Source organism: Phyllopteryx taeniolatus, chromosome 5 (genome assembly GCF_024500385.1).
Source record: "Phyllopteryx taeniolatus isolate TA_2022b chromosome 5, UOR_Ptae_1.2, whole genome shotgun sequence".
NCBI classification, from domain to species: Eukaryota; Metazoa; Chordata; class Actinopteri; order Syngnathiformes; family Syngnathidae; genus Phyllopteryx; species Phyllopteryx taeniolatus.
The window spans coordinates 2,779,044-2,794,401 of NC_084506.1; the positions used below are offsets into that span (position 1 = coordinate 2,779,044).

Below are 15,358 nucleotides of genomic sequence, written 5' to 3' on the forward strand. Positions count from 1 at the left end.
CGTCCGTCCTACCTTTTGCACCAACTTGCAAAATACTGCAGTGCATGCAGGCCAGACAAGGAAAGAAAGGCCATGTGAAACCGACAATGACAGGAAGTTACAGTAAACATTGCGTCGCAGTGCCGAATATTTACTGAACGCTTTGAGAATAAGTAAGGCCCGCTTATGCATGATGCAGACTTCCCACAATCTTGGGCACGAATCGTAATGGGTGAAGTATTCCACAAATGCTATTATTTTATTGTTGTAGCACAGTTTAGATCAGGTCAGCCAAGGTCATGACCAAATAAGAGACTTGACTGTCAACAAGAGTTAAAGAGATTTGTTATGGGAATGTTTACAGCCTTTAATATGATATTTATCCTAATGTACCACCATAAACACAATTCAAAGAAATACAGTATGTATTATGCAGTACTGTTAAGAGTACTATTTTCCGATTTCTCAAGAGAAAATGGGCTCTGCTACTTAAGGCCTACTTTTTTCAAGCGCTAGTTGGTATTTTAAATGATACTTGGGAATTACTTTTACTAAAGCTACAGTTACATTTTGTTTGTTTCTGTATATTGTGCACAGATTTAAAAAAAAATAAATTTAATCGAGTGGCAGGTGCGGCGGGAGACAGAAAATGTCCTCCGATTCTGGAATGGCAGATAAACCACAAATCAAATCAAATAAGCCTTGCTGCTTTGACACTTCCACGTTTTCTGCAGTTATTTGACCTGAGAAAAAGCTCGAGCTGTTTCCCCAGTTTATCTGGGACTTTTATTTTGAAAGCCACTGATCGGAAGTGGTTGTGGATAGCAAATCTTATAATTATCTTAATGTACTGTCTTAGTACTGAATCCCGTTTGGTACAAAATTACAAATCGACATTTGTTGATCGAATTGGGTGCCAGGTCCGTATGCAGTGTGATTTTCTTTGTGTGCCGTACTAAGTCGTGGTTTCCGGTAACACTTAAACTGGCATTTTATGAGCTCCGTATGCTAGCCTCTTACGTCTCAGGCAATGGCGATGCTGCTTTCCTGAAATATTTATTACAGTATTATGTATTGATATCCGGTTGTTTCATAGCAAAGAGCTATGCACTGGTTCATTTAAGTATACAAATCGTTCTGTTGAGCAAACGACGGGATATTATCGCTTGTCGAACGAGTTTAGGTTTGGCACTTTTTTGTTGCTAGGCAACAGAACTCTACTGCCTTGGGCAAAGCTCGTAATTACATTAGTGTCGCAAAATCACTACTGGTCACTTGTTAACATGCGTGGCTATGAACATTTGTTGTGTTTTATGATCTTTTTCATCTTCCCAATTTAACCCTAAAATGCATGTCAGGTGGTTTTCTTTTGTCTTGTTTAGGAGGGAACATATGCATCATGTTGGTCCCCATTTTCACTCTCAAGCTGAGCCATAAGATTAACCCTCGCATGGTGACTGTAGGGAAATTTGATGGGGTCCACCCGTGCCTCACTGCAGCCACACAAGCCGGAAAGGTGCACATTAAACATTTAAAACCTATGTTGGATTATGGGCAACACGATGCAGTGGTGGTTAGCACGTCTGTCTCGAAGTCAATATGTCCCATGTTCGAATCTTGGCTTCGGCCTTCCTTTGTGGCGTTTGTATGTTCTCCTGTGAGTGTGAATGCTTGTTGAACGTGCTCTGATAGGTGGATAGGTTCCAGCTCACCCGTGACCCTAACGAAGACAAGGTGTATAAAAAAAAATGCACGCATGGATGTTTGATTCCCCATTTTGTTGCGTTGCCCTTTCCTGCTTTAGGCTGTTCAACTTGTTTTGCCTTTTACATTATTTCAGATTATGCATTGATTTTAAAACTCTCATATTGATAGCGAAGCTACAGAATACTTTTTCATTCTGGCCCTTCAACCTTTTGTGCTCTTTACAAGGTTTTTATTCACAACCCTCACACTCGTGCTCAAAAACCCGCATCTCACCGACTGAGCCAAAGCACTCAAGATTCGGACATCTCTCTTCTCAACATCAACCATGCAGTCACTTGTCTGACTGCGGGTACTCTGGGCCCAAACGCCGCTGGTGACACACTGTTGGTGGGATCCCAGACCAACCTGCTGGCTTACGATGTTCATGACAATACAGATATATTCTACAAAGAGGTTCGTGAAAAGTATGCACTATATCAACAGCCGTAGCCCCATAAGTTGCACAATAACCAATAATTTAATGGGATACCAATACAGTATAAAATGTTGCCAAGAATTAACAACCCTCTTGTATTATTATTATTGTTATTTAGGTACACACTCATTAATATTACTCTTGTATTGAAACTCATTAGATTGTGGAGGTGTACACTACTAGTCAAAAGTTGTTTTTTAAAAATCCAATACCAAGTGAAAGTGTCTCCAAACTTTTGACAAATGGTGTAACTTTTGGCTGTTGTTTACATTACCACTGAGTAGTTGTCTGTTTCCACAAGTCAATCATTTATCCTGAAATTGTCGATTAAGTTGCTCATATTTTGATCAAACCTATCACTCTGTACTAGGGATGTAACAATATTCACGATACGGCGATATCGCGAAATTAAAAGTACCTCGATATTGTCGTAGTCTTGTCTCTTAATAAGATAATGAGCCGTTTAAAATTTAGTTTTGGGCTGGCTATACGTAGCCACACCGCTTAGCCAGGCTGGAACAGCTAGACTACAACGCTCCCCTTCCTCATTAAGAGTATAAACGCAACGGATTGGACGTATAACCCATGGGACCAGTGGGTATGTCACAAAAAATACACTGATTGGCTGAGTGGCCAACGTGACAAAAAGGCGGCGTTGGGAGGGATGCAGAAAGAACTCTTTGCTTTAAGTCCCTCCCAAGCCGACAGCGTAGCCGCTCTGCCGGTCTGAGTGCCACGTCGCAATCGATTGGGGGAGAGGCACCTTGTTGTTTGCGCCCAGCAAACGCTGACCCACAGGCCGGCGTCGGCTGCTAGGGGACCTCCATTTCGTGAAGCCGCTTCCCGGCCGGTGGCCGCCGCCACCGGGAAGCCCCGCTAGACGGCCCTCCACGAGCCGCCACCACAGCTGCCCCTCGAAGAGATGATCTGCCGAATTAATTAAGCATATTGTAACAGCAGCACTCTTTAGTGGTATACTAGTGAGTGTTTATCTCAAGTCAAAGGTCGTGGGTGAAAGAACATCACACGGAGAGAGAATAAGGATTCTAACTCCCCGTTACAACATATCCCTCCGCCAACACATTACAGTAGTCCCAAAAATGAAATAATAAAATAGGTCTACTCCATACAAATACAGATATCAATGCAAAAATAAATCTGACATACTTCCCTCTCTTCAAATGAAATGTCCACATTTTTTTATTTAAACATAGTATAGAGGCTGCTCAGAAAAAAAAATCATCCTACAATATCACTAAGCGCAGAAAAGAAACTTAAGGATTCTTATCCGTTTAAAAATTCTCCTGCGTTTATGACTCCACTTGAATTTTTGGACTTAAGCAAATAAATCACTGTTAGTAGGCAGTATCCAATTTCTAATGTTATAAATAGTAAAAAAAATATGACAATACAGTAAATACTGTTAAATTATTGAACAAACAATTTCTCAAGGGAAGGTTTTATTATTGTGAGCATATATTATTGCTGGAGCAATAATACCGTTTTGGAGGTAGAGTATATGAATGTAAACATTGGATGGACGGGGATAGAAGTGTAGGGCAATATATGATTTGAAGCTGCCTTTTTCACAAAAACTACTAAAACCTATTGAGAAGGGTTCGGCAAGAGTCAAGAAGAAGAGCAAGCAAAAGAGGTTTTTCGGTTCTGTACTGTGAACTTTCCTGCAATACCGTGAGTCTCTTTGCAATACTGTGAGCTTTCCCACGATAGCCCAATAATTATCGTACCGTGAGATTAATACCGTGCTAAAACCGAACCGTGAGATGTAGATATCGTTACATCCCTACTCTGTACACAAGCAGGGTCTTTATTTTAATTTTGTGTCTGGTTTGTGTATGTTTTGTTTGTCAATGTGTGTTTGTGGTTGTGTGAATATATGTGCAGGTGTCTGATGGGGCGAATGCAATCGTTCTGGGAAAACTTGGGGACATTCCAAATCCTCTTGCCATCATCGGCGGCAACTGTGCCTTACAAGGCTTTGATTCTCTAGGCAACGACCTCTTTTGGACTGTAAGAACTGAGAAAGAATCTACTGTATACACTGTATTGACAAAAGTATTCATTCACCTGCCGTGAGTCACATGAATTTAAGTAATATCCGATTCTTAATCCATTGGGTTTAATATGACAGTCCACCCTTTGCAGCTGTAACATATTAAACTCTTGTGGGAAGGCTTTCAACAATGGTTAGGAGTGAATTTATGGAAATTTATGACAGTTTTTCCAGAAGCGCATTTGTGAGGTTACACACTCATGTAGGATGAGAAGGCCTAGCTTTTTGCTCTCTTTGCTCTGAGTCTCCGCGCTAATTCATCCCAAAGTGTTCGATAGGGTTGAGGTCACAGACATGTTGGAATAGAAAGGGACCAAATTGTTCCCATAAAGTTGGAAATGTCCAAAATATTAGCCCCTGAGCTGCAGTGAAAGGAACTCTGAATGCTTCAACATACCAAGAGATTTTGGACAGTCAAAAAGTTTGGGGATTACCCCTTCCTGTTCCAACATGTCTGTGCACCAGTGCACAAAGCAAGGTCCATAAAGACATGGATGAGAGAATTTGGTAGAGATTAACTTGACTGGCCTGCACAGAGTCCTGCCCTCAACCTGATAGAACACCTTTGGGTTGATTTCGACTGGAATGTAAGCCAGTCCTTCTCGTCTAATATCAGTGTGTAACCTCACAAATATGCTCCTGAAAAAATGGTCATAGATTCCCATGACCTCACTCCTAAACCTTGTTGAAAGCCATCACACAAGAGTTTAAGATGTTATAACTGCAAAGGGAGGACAGATGTCATAGTAAACCCTATGGATTAAGAATGGGATATCACCTAAATTCATATGTGAGTCAAGACAGGTGAGCGAATACTTTAGCCAATGTAGGGTATCTCCAATAGACTGTTGTTGTTGTTTTTTTCAAAATAAATTAACATTTGATACATTCTTATATCTACATTGTGAATTTAGATTTTCAAGTAATTACTTAGTTTATCCTGAAATTTATGCTGTATGTTTTTTTTTCCAGGTAACAGGAGATAATGTGAGATCACTTGTGCTCTGTGACTTCACTGGGGACGGCAAAAATGAGGTGAGCCCTCTCGCAGTTGAGACCCCTCCATGGCTTTTGGGTTTGGACTCCAATTTATTAAACAAGAGCTGTCACAGCTATAGATAATAGTTATATATATATATATATATATATATATATATATATATATACACACACACACACACAGATCAAGCGGGTGAAATAAGTATTTAACACGTCACCATTTTTCTCATTAAATATATTTCCAAAGGTGCTGTTGACCTGAAAATTTCACCAGATGTTGGGAACAACCCTAGTAATCCATAGATACAAAGAAAGTAGAATAAATAAGATCACAAATTAAGTTGTTTGTAATAATGATGTGAAAGTGATGTGCAGTGCCTTTTGTCCTCCAAACGTGGTGTGCACTATGGCATCCAAACAGTTAAATTTTCCTCTCATCTGACCAGACTATATTCTCCCAGTATTTTAATGGCTTGTCCAAATGTTGTTCAGCAAACTTTAAACGAGCTTTGACATGCTTTTTTTTAGCACTGGGGTCTTGCGTGGTGAGCGTGCATACAGGCCATGGCGGCGGAGTACATTACTCACAACTGTGACAACTGTACCTGCAAATTCCAGGTCTTTTTGAAGTTCTCCACAGGTGGTCCTTGGCTCTTGGACAACTCTTCTGATTATTTTGTACACTCCTCTGTCAGAAATATTGCGAGGAGCACCTGATCGAGGCAAATGTATGTTGGTATGATTGGCCGCAACCGTGCTCACTGGAACATTCAGAAGCTTAGATATGCGCCTGTAACCAATGCCATCGTTATGTTTTGGAACAATTAGTTTGCAATGGTCTTGAGACAGCTCTCTGCTCTTACCCATCGTGAGATGCGTCTTGACTTAGACCTCGGCAATGAAACCTTTTTATAGGCCATCAATTAGGACTGAACCAGCTGATATTCATTTGCACTGACAAGGGCCTGGATTGCTGTTTGATTATTGATGGATTTTAGGTGTTGTCTTGGTTTTCCATGCCTTTTCCATGTTGCAGCTCCTGGTTGGATCTGAGGATTTTGACATCAGGGTTTTCAAAGAGGATGAGCTTGTGTCTGAGATGACCGAAAATGAGGTAAATACGCTCACTGTAGTTGGCTCGCTTTATCATTTTGCAGTAGCGACAATTTATTCAAAGGATACAAGATGTTAATATATGTCAACAACAAGTTAGTAGCGCAATTAAATTGTCATAAATGCATTAAACAACTAAAATGTTGTTGATAGTCTTCAACCAAGTCCTCACCATATATAATCAAGACTGATTTTTTTTCAATGATTTCTTGTTTTATAGTAGGAGTTAATACACCAACACAGCCACAGCTTTATGGCCACTTCCACAATTTAATGAGTCCCAATATAATAATACTCAATTCTGATGTTCACTGTCAAATATAGAGTTATCATCGTGCAGTATGTTGTAGAACAGCACGTTGTCAAAATTAGTTCTGTCTGGTATTTGACTCTTGTAGCTAAATGAGGTAATCAGGGTATTATTTAACTGTGCAAATGGTTATAAAGTTATTTTTTCTTTCCACTGTCAACATTTATCAGTTTCAGTGAGGAGAGTTATGATATGTACAATATTTTACCTTGCTTTTATTCTCCATGTAGACAGTAACATCACTGTGTCACATGCACAGTAGCCGATTTGGTTACGCCCTGGCAAATGGCACTGTGGGAGTCTATGATCGCAATTCTCGGTACTGGAGGATCAAGGTAATTCACTAAACCTGTTTCATAATGCAGCTCTAATCAGGCAAATGTATAATATTACTTTATACAGTGGGTACGGAAAGTATTCAGACCCCCTTAAATTTTTCACTCTTTGTTATATTTCAACCATTTTCTAAAATCATTTGTTCATTTTTTTCTCATTAATGTACACACAGCATCCCATATTGACAAAAAAAACAGAATTGTTGACAGTTTTGCAGATTTATTAAAAAAGAAAAACTGCAATATCACACAGCCATAAGTATTCAGAGCCTTTGCTCAGTATTTAGTTGAAGCACCCTTTTGAGCTAATACAGCCATGAGTCTTTTTGGGAATGATGAAACAAGTTTATCACACCTGGATTTGGGGTTCCTCTGCCATTCCTCCTTGCAGATCCTCTCCAGTTCTGTCAGGTTGGATGGTGAACATTGGTGGGCAGCTCTTTTCAGGTCTCTCCAGAGATGCTCAATTGGGTTTAAGGCAGGGCTCTGGCTGGGCCATTCAAGAACAGTCACAGAGTTGTTCTGAAGCCACGCCTGCGTTATTTTAGCTGTGTGCTTAGGGCCGTTGTCTTGTCGGAAGGTGAACCTTCGGCCCAGTCTGAGGTCCTGAGCTCTCTGGAGAAGGTTTTCGTCCAGGATGTCCCTGTACTTGGCCAGATTCATCTTTCCTTCGATTGCAACCAGTCTCCCTGTCCCTGCAGCTGAAAACACCCCCTCGCCATGATGCTGCCACCACCACCATGCTTCACTGTTGGGACTGTATTGGACAGGTGATGAGCAGTGCCTGGTTTTCTCCGCACATGCCACTTAGAATTAAGGCCAACAATTTCTCCAACAATCTTGGTCTCATCAGACCAGATAATCTTATTTCTCACCATCTTGGAGTCCTTCAGGTGTTTTTTTTTTTAGCAAACTCCATGCGGGCTTTCATGTGTCTTGCACTGAGGAGGGGCTTCCGTCGGGCCACTCTGCCATAAAGCCCCAAATGGTGGAGGGTTGCAGTGATGGTTGACTTTCTAGAACTTTCTCCCATCTCCCGACTGCATCTCTGGAGCTCAGCCACAGTGATCTTTGGGTTCTTCTTTACCTCTCTCACCAAGGCTCTTCTCCCCCTATTGCTCAGTTTGGCCGGACGGCCAGCTCTAGGAAGGGTTCTGGTCGTCCCAAATGTCTTCCATTGAAGGATTATGGAGGCCACTGTGCTCTTAGGAACCTTAAGTGCAGCAGATTTTTTTTTTTTTGTAACGTTGGCCAGGTTTGTGCCTTGCCACAATTCTGTCTCTGAGCTCGTCAGGCAGTTCCTTTGACCTCATGATTCTCATTTGCTCTGGCATGCACTGTGAGCTGTAAGGTCTTATATAGACAGGGGTGTGGCTTTCCTAATCAAGTCCAATCAGTATAATCAAACACAGCTGGACTCCAATGAAGGTGTAGAACCATCTCAAGGATGATCAGAAAAAATGGACAGCACCCAAGTTAAACATGAGTGTCAGAGCAAAGGGTCCAAATTCTTATGGCTATGTGATATTTCAGTTTTTCTTTTTTAATAAATCTGCAAAAATTTCAACAATTCTGTTTTTTTCTGTTGATATGAGGTGCTGCGTGTACATTAATGAGGGGGAAATGACTTAAAATTATTTTAGCAAATGGCTGCAATATAACAAAGAGTGTAAAATTTAAGGGGGTCTGAATACTTTCCGTACCCACTTTATGTACAGTATATTTGTGAATATTTAATTTATTATTACAAACACTACAGTAAACAGTAGAATGTATTACATGCCCTTTTATTATCCCTAATATTTTAAATATGTCAAACTGTTTTTTTTTCTATTTAATAATTATTTTCTTTCTCAACAAAGTCTAAAAATCACGCAATGAGCATCCATGCCTTTGACTTGAATGCTGATGGGGTTGTGGAGCTCATCACTGGCTGGTCCAATGGAAAGGTCAGCATCTTAGCGTTAAGATCTTCTCGCACCATTAAATCAGTGTTACTGGACACATTAATGCATTCATCACCACCCTCTTTCCTCACATTCCTCTGCTGCTCCAGATTGATGCTCGAAGCGACCGCACAGGCGAAGTCATTTTCAGAGACAACTTCTCCTCCTCTGTGGCCGGAGTAGTGGAGGGAGACTACAGGTTGGATGGGCAGAAACAACTTATATGCGCCTCTGTAGAGGGAGAAGGTGTGCTGTGTGTTCTCTGTCAAAACTTTCGATTGGCAAATGACTAAACTTGAAGACAATTACAGTGAACAGTCTCTTTAATCTTGTAGTGTAAAGGTAATGCATTTTTGGCATGCATATTGTAGTTCGCGGCTACCTGCCTGCTGGAAAAGAGCTGAAAGGCAATCTTATGGACTCCAGTGCTGAACAGGACCTCATTAGAGAGCTGAGCCATCGCAGACAAAATCTACTGCTTGAGCTCCGCAACTATGAAGAGAACGCTAAGGTACACATTTTAAATGCAGTCACTAATATTATATACAATGGTGCCTGAACTTATGAGTGACCCGAGTGACTTATGATTTTTTTGAGATACGAGCTGTTGCTCAGTAAATATTTTGGGGGGGATTATTTTTTTTAAATATATATATAAATTGGAGTTACGAGTGCTAAATGGTGGCAGTGAACTTCACAAGCCGATTGGTGACAATTTTACAAAAAAAGAGGCTAAACATATTGCCATTCTCAATTGGAATTTAAACATAAAACAAATTACATGCATATTTAATCAAAACACATAAAGTCTGCTCGCTTAATGCAGAACACCATAGACGAGCTAACAAAATTAGCATCAATGTTGCGGTAAGCATCGGATATTTGAAAACAAATGGTGCAGCAACAAATGAGGATAGACAATATAGTATAGTACAGTGATTCTCAAGTAGGGGGTCGGGACCCAAAAGTTTTTACTAGCAGACAGCTAGTAAAAAATTAAATGTACAGTGGAACCTTGATAAAACAGACATTTCCATTTGTTACTTAAAATGCCTTGACAAAGTCTGTCAGTTCCAGAATTGGCCGCTGTCATTTACTGGTGCTTTGGTGCAATGCACGCAGAGAATGGGACTGACGTATTTACGGGTCACAGATACACAATATGAATAGATCAAATTCCAAAAGACGTACCTCCAGTGCCTCTATGGTGGCCATGTTGAATGTGGGGCATTGACGTGGTGGCCATGTGGTTCTATCTATTGCCCATAGAGGGAGAGAGCGGCGCATGGCAGTCTTTGGAGTCTGGAACATGCTATTTTTGGTACAGTCACAGTTTTGTTTTGTTTTTTTGTCAAACTGTTGTCTTTGGCAATGGATTTGGAACTAGGAAGTACAAGAATTCCTCGCAGCTCATGAAAGCAACTTGCCTATGATGAGTACTGTATGTCAATAATGTCACCAAGACCAAGCACACCGGCGTGGTATGTTTGGATAAAATATGAAACGTGTTTTTTTTTTTTTTTATAATTATTTACACTAACTTTGGACTATACTGGGCGTTTTAAAACCTACAAAGCAATAATTTTGTACTGTACAGTAGTTGTATGGGTGCATATGGCTTCCAAAAAAAGAACGGCTTCAACGTAACAGTCGGTTATACTTTGCCTCTATCAGTTCATTCTGTCAAGATTCCAAATACCGCTGTATTCCTATTCAGATTTTTTTATTTTTTGGTACAGTCCAGAAGCAAATTAAGATCCCACACGGAACATAGTAGGAAAGTGACTTCTCATCACTAGTTTACTCTGTAAACAAATATAGTGCAGCTCAGCCATTGGCTGGCGGACATCATAGCAAGCAATATGCCTTTGGCAGTACAACAAACTCATTTGAAACAACCATGCATGCCTCCATTTTCTGTACCGCTTATCCTCACTGGGGTTGCAGGCGTGCTGGAGCCTATCCCAGCTATCTTTGGGCGAGAGGCAGGGTACACACAAATCTTTTGTTTTCTGGGTTTTAGTTTGGGGTGGCCAAAATGCAGTTTTACACAATACATGGAGCATCTGTAGCATGAGAGAGGTTTTTTGGTATTCCGCAGAGCCCAGCGTTTATAAACACATTTCTGCTGTTCAGCTGTGGCTTTTTACTACATAATTATCTGTTCAACGTTTATGTTCCTCAGGAAAACCTTCCTTCAAAGTGGGCTCACTCTCATACTGATTTGGAACACAGTTTAGATTCTTAAAGACAAACACATGTCTCTTAATTGTCCGTTATGATACACAACAGCTGTCCTGTTGTTTCAGGGTGTGTCAGACAGCACAGGTGGGATTCCAGCCAACACTCAGCTCCAAACAGCGCTCTCAGTAAGAGCTGCAACTGAGGTCCAAAAAGCCCATGTGGAGCTCAGCATCACAACACCAAATGGTATCATCTAGTAGCGCTTGAACTAAGAATGTGTATGTACTTCATGTTTTGTCTGACATCCTGCTGGACTAAACATGAATATTCTTTCTATAAATTCTTCATCTTCTCCAGAAACCATAATCCGTGCAGTGCTCATCTTTGCAGAAGGCATTTTTGAGGGTGAGAGCCATGTTGTTCACCCCAGTGTCCAGAACCTGTCAGGTTGTGTTCGAGTCCCCATCATCCCTCCCAAAGACGTACCAGTAGATTTGCACGTCAAGGCCTTTGTTGGTGGGAAAACCAGGTAGGATGTGTGTGCAAGAGCTTAGTCACACTACTATGAGCTGTCAGACTTGGGGTGTTATATTATTATACTAAAATGTGGAAAGAGCGAGATTTTAGTTTGCTGATCCTACATCAGCAGTCAGTTGCAACTACCTGTATGTTTATGTTCATTTCCTCAGGAGAAAAAGATTTATTTTGTCGGTGATATATATATATATATATATAGAGAGAGAGAGAGAGAGAGAGAGAGAGAGAGAGAGAGAGCGAGAGAGAGAGAGAGAGAGAGAGAGAGAGAGAGAGAGAGAGGCAGGATTTGAACCCGGGTCCTCAGAACTGTGTGGCAGATCCACCGTGCTACCTACACTGCGTGTGTTTGTGTACACACAATTGCATTATATTATGTAATTGTTATTTTTGTCTTCAATAAAGTGACTGCAGTTGTTTCCTGTCCCTCACCACCTACCTCAGTCCTATTTTGTCACCCTCAGCACCCAGTTCCACGTGTTTGAAATCACTCGACAGCTGCCCCGTTTCTCCATGTACGACATCGCAATCGACCCCTCAGCCCCTCCCCCCACCGGAAGAGTCACTTTCACCATCAATGACCGGCCACAGAGGGTATGTGAAGAGTGTCTTATTGAGAGAATCCAAGCCTCAGGGCGGTCTTAACAAAACTGTGTGTGTGTGTGTGCGTGCGTGCGTGCGTGCGTGTGTGCGTGTGCGTGCGTGTGCAGGTCGCAATGTGGCTGAATCAAAACTTCCTGCTACCTGAGGGTGTAGATAGTCCTGATGTTACTTTTAGTTCACTCCGGGGAGGGGGACTGCTGTCCATCGGTATGACCGCTAACGGACAGGTAAACAGACACACCTACAGTAACAATACAAAATATTGATTGAAGATGATTTTTTTGTCTTATCAAACATTTCTAACATTTATTTTAGGCATCAGGTCAAGCAAAACGACAAAACAATGGTCAACCACATGTTTTTGTGTCAAATAAATCACAAAAAGCAATTGTTTGATTATTTATCCAAACAGATCACTCTTCAAACAGACGACATCGACCTGGCGGGAGATCTGGTCCAATCGCTGGCCTCTTTCCTGGCAATAGAGGAACTGTCAGCAGAGGCAGACTTCCCAACTTATTTTGAGGAGCTTCAGACTACACTCACTGAGGTTTGGATTTGATGTCTCCAATAAAGAAAAGAAAATACAAATACAGTATGCTGTACATTGTATAGCGGTTCATCTATCGCGGATTCACCTATCACAGATTTAGTGCAGTGCAAAAAAAAAAATGTCGGATTCATATCGCGCATAATTCCCCATATCGTGGGATTTTTAGTGTACGCTGTAATTATTTTGTGCTAAAAAAAAAATCCTTCCTTGCCTAAAAAATGAAAACTGTCATAAAAATACAAGGAATAAAATGTACATAGTGTACAGTACTACTGTGCATTACTGTATGTATGTTTGATCGAGGTTAATTGTGGTGCGGGGAAGATTAATAAGAGTGTGGGGAGTTTCATACAGCTTTAAAATGGGTATAAATAATCACGCTACTTTGCGGATTTCACCTACTGCGGGGGTGGTCCAGAACCTAACCCCCGCAAAAAAATGAGGGATGGCTTGTACTAACTTTTCACGAAGTCCCAAAGATTGTGTGTGTCTGTAAAAATTAATCAGTTCTCTATATGGCCTGCAGTGACGTCGTGTTGCTGTCGTGTATTTAAAAGAGGACCTGAAATGTGTCCACTAGGTAGATGAGTTCCACGCTGTCCATCAGAAGTTAACTGCAGAAATGGCTGACCACTCCAACTACATCAAGAACATGCTGGTGCAAGCAGAGGATGCTCGCTTGATGGGTGACATGTGAGTTTCCAATATTCATAGGATAATAAGAAGTCCTTTGACCTTACTTCTTCAACCCAACCTCTCGCTTCAAAATTCTTCTTTTTTTATCTTGAGGTACCCCAAACTTAATCTTGAAAGCATGACTTTTAGAGAGTTATACTGTTAAGCATCATCAAGCCAGATTGTTTATCAAAATTTTGTTCAACCATTTTCAGCATCCTCGACCATATTTCCACTCTGCCTTTATGCCTTTTCTCCTCGGCAGGACTTCTATGAAGAAGCGTTACAGAGAGCTATACGATCTAAACCGAGATCTTGTCAGCGAGTACAAGATTCGCTCAAATAATCATAATGCGCTGCTGGCCTGCCTCAAGTCTGTCAACCAGGCAATCCAGCGAGCTGGTCGACTCCGACGTAGGCTGCTTTTTGGGATTTCATTCTGTATATATCTGTGTGCTGTACAATGAATGATGTTTCAACTTTTGCACATATTCCAGCTAGAAAATAAAAGTACGAGAGATTTTAAGTCTTCAAAGGTACTTTTATTCCGAATTCTCTCATCATTCCATCTGTGCTTCTCTTTCAGTGGGTAAACCCAAGAACCAAGTCATCTCAGCATGTCGGGATGCCATCAAGAGCAATAATGTCAGTGCACTCTTGAGGGTCATGAGAGCTGGAGTGTCCGCCTCTTGAAAGTGATGCAAGGAAGGCAATTAAGGCAAAGAGTCGGGATCGCTACTGTAAACCATCTAGTCATCCTTCACCGGCACAAAGATGAGAAGACACAATGGATTGTGGGGTTGCCTGCCAAGACAATTCAGCACAATCGAACAAACAATCGTGAAACTTGAATATGTGCTAGATTGGGTTGCTGAGATCCACCCATGTCAGTCAAGTGCTGTGTTTAGCTAGTGTAGCTGCTTTTTTAAACCAAGAGGAGTGTTTATGAGACAGCAGCTAGAATAGAAAACTGTGTAAACAGTGCGGTGTGGGAGCTGGCTAGCACAATTTTTGAGAGGGAATGCTGAGAGTCAACCATCACATAAATGATTTTCTGTGCTGGTCAGTGCTAAATGTTTGAAGGACATGGTGGACCAGTTGGATTCAAACATAATCAAAGGGGATTTTTTTTGTGTGTGGAGCTCTATTATATTGTCATCCCAAATATTCAACAAACAAATAAAATAGTTCATTTCCAAAGCGTCCAACCCGATTGTTTAAAATGCATCCCCAGCCTATCGTGGGCATATTTGCACAGTCACGCTATGATATCCTGTGATGCGTTAACCAGCATTATCATCCTCAATTCCTAGCTTGTTTTGTCATTCCAGCTGTATGACGTGTCATTAGTCACATGCAACTTTATGAGGGAATTTCTAGTTGAAATGAGAAACCGAACTGGGTTTTAAAAGTCATTAGTGATTAAGCCGAAGGCCTAAGGAGTGTGCCGTGTTGTGTTGCACATTTGTAAAAGAAATGCTTCATTGTGGCTCAATGTCATATACTGCAAGCAAGCACTGACTTCTACCGACTCAGTCACATTTTAAGAGGAGGAGGCCCACTGGGAGCAATGTTGTAGTTGTGTATATTAGCACAATGTATTTGTACCCAAAGAAAACATGCATGACTTCAGTGTCACAGATCACCAATGATGTATTTACTTTTTTAGATTAAAAATGTGTTATTGTCCTATTGTGAAGATTAAATTAACCAATGTTTTAAGCTTTGTGTAACTGTTCCATAACTTTGGCGAGGCATCCTAAAGAGAAAGATTTGTCTTTCCGATGATCTGGCTCACTCAGCGGTTTCTTCCACTGCTAGATGGACGTAGGGATTAGTGTGCAAAAAAGGACAGTGAAAAAACTTAAGCA

The 15,358-nt window shown here is 41.0% G+C and overlaps 1 protein-coding gene across 4 annotated transcripts; it reads left to right on the forward strand.

The window, feature by feature from the left end:
• Positions 1 to 63: 63 nt before the first annotated feature.
• On the forward strand, positions 64 to 15,209 carry bbs2 (Bardet-Biedl syndrome 2). 4 transcript variants are annotated; one of them, XM_061773425.1, is made up of 18 exons: positions 755 to 899; positions 1,362 to 1,495; positions 1,912 to 2,139; positions 4,067 to 4,192; positions 5,208 to 5,270; positions 6,271 to 6,348; positions 6,888 to 6,992; positions 8,855 to 8,941; positions 9,049 to 9,184; positions 9,310 to 9,449; positions 11,248 to 11,368; positions 11,480 to 11,651; positions 12,121 to 12,250; positions 12,367 to 12,486; positions 12,672 to 12,809; positions 13,393 to 13,505; positions 13,753 to 13,901; positions 14,074 to 15,209. In XM_061773425.1, the coding sequence occupies exons 2-18, from the start codon at positions 1,379 to 1,381 to the stop codon at positions 14,178 to 14,180; spliced, it is 2,130 nt and encodes a 709-aa protein (XP_061629409.1). In that variant the 5' UTR covers positions 755 to 899; positions 1,362 to 1,378; the 3' UTR covers positions 14,181 to 15,209. The 4 variants fall into 4 exon arrangements, with proteins under 4 accessions (XP_061629412.1, XP_061629409.1, XP_061629410.1 ...); XM_061773426.1 differs by having other exon boundaries at positions 882 to 899; positions 1,338 to 1,495; XM_061773428.1 differs by lacking the exon at positions 1,362 to 1,495 and having other exon boundaries at positions 64 to 899.
• The last annotated feature ends 149 nt before the right edge of the window (positions 15,210 to 15,358 follow it).

Coding starts and splice junctions, on each gene's coding strand:
- bbs2 (XM_061773424.1), top strand. CDS start 1,331: ATGTCAGGTGGTTTTCTTTTGTCTTGTTTAGGAGGGAACATATGCATC. Junction 6,349..6,887: donor CTGAGATGACCGAAAATGAG/GTAAATACGCTC, acceptor TTCTCCATGTAG/ACAGTAACATCACTGTGTCA. Junction 12,487..12,671: donor GTATGACCGCTAACGGACAG/GTAAACAGACAC, acceptor TTATCCAAACAG/ATCACTCTTCAAACAGACGA.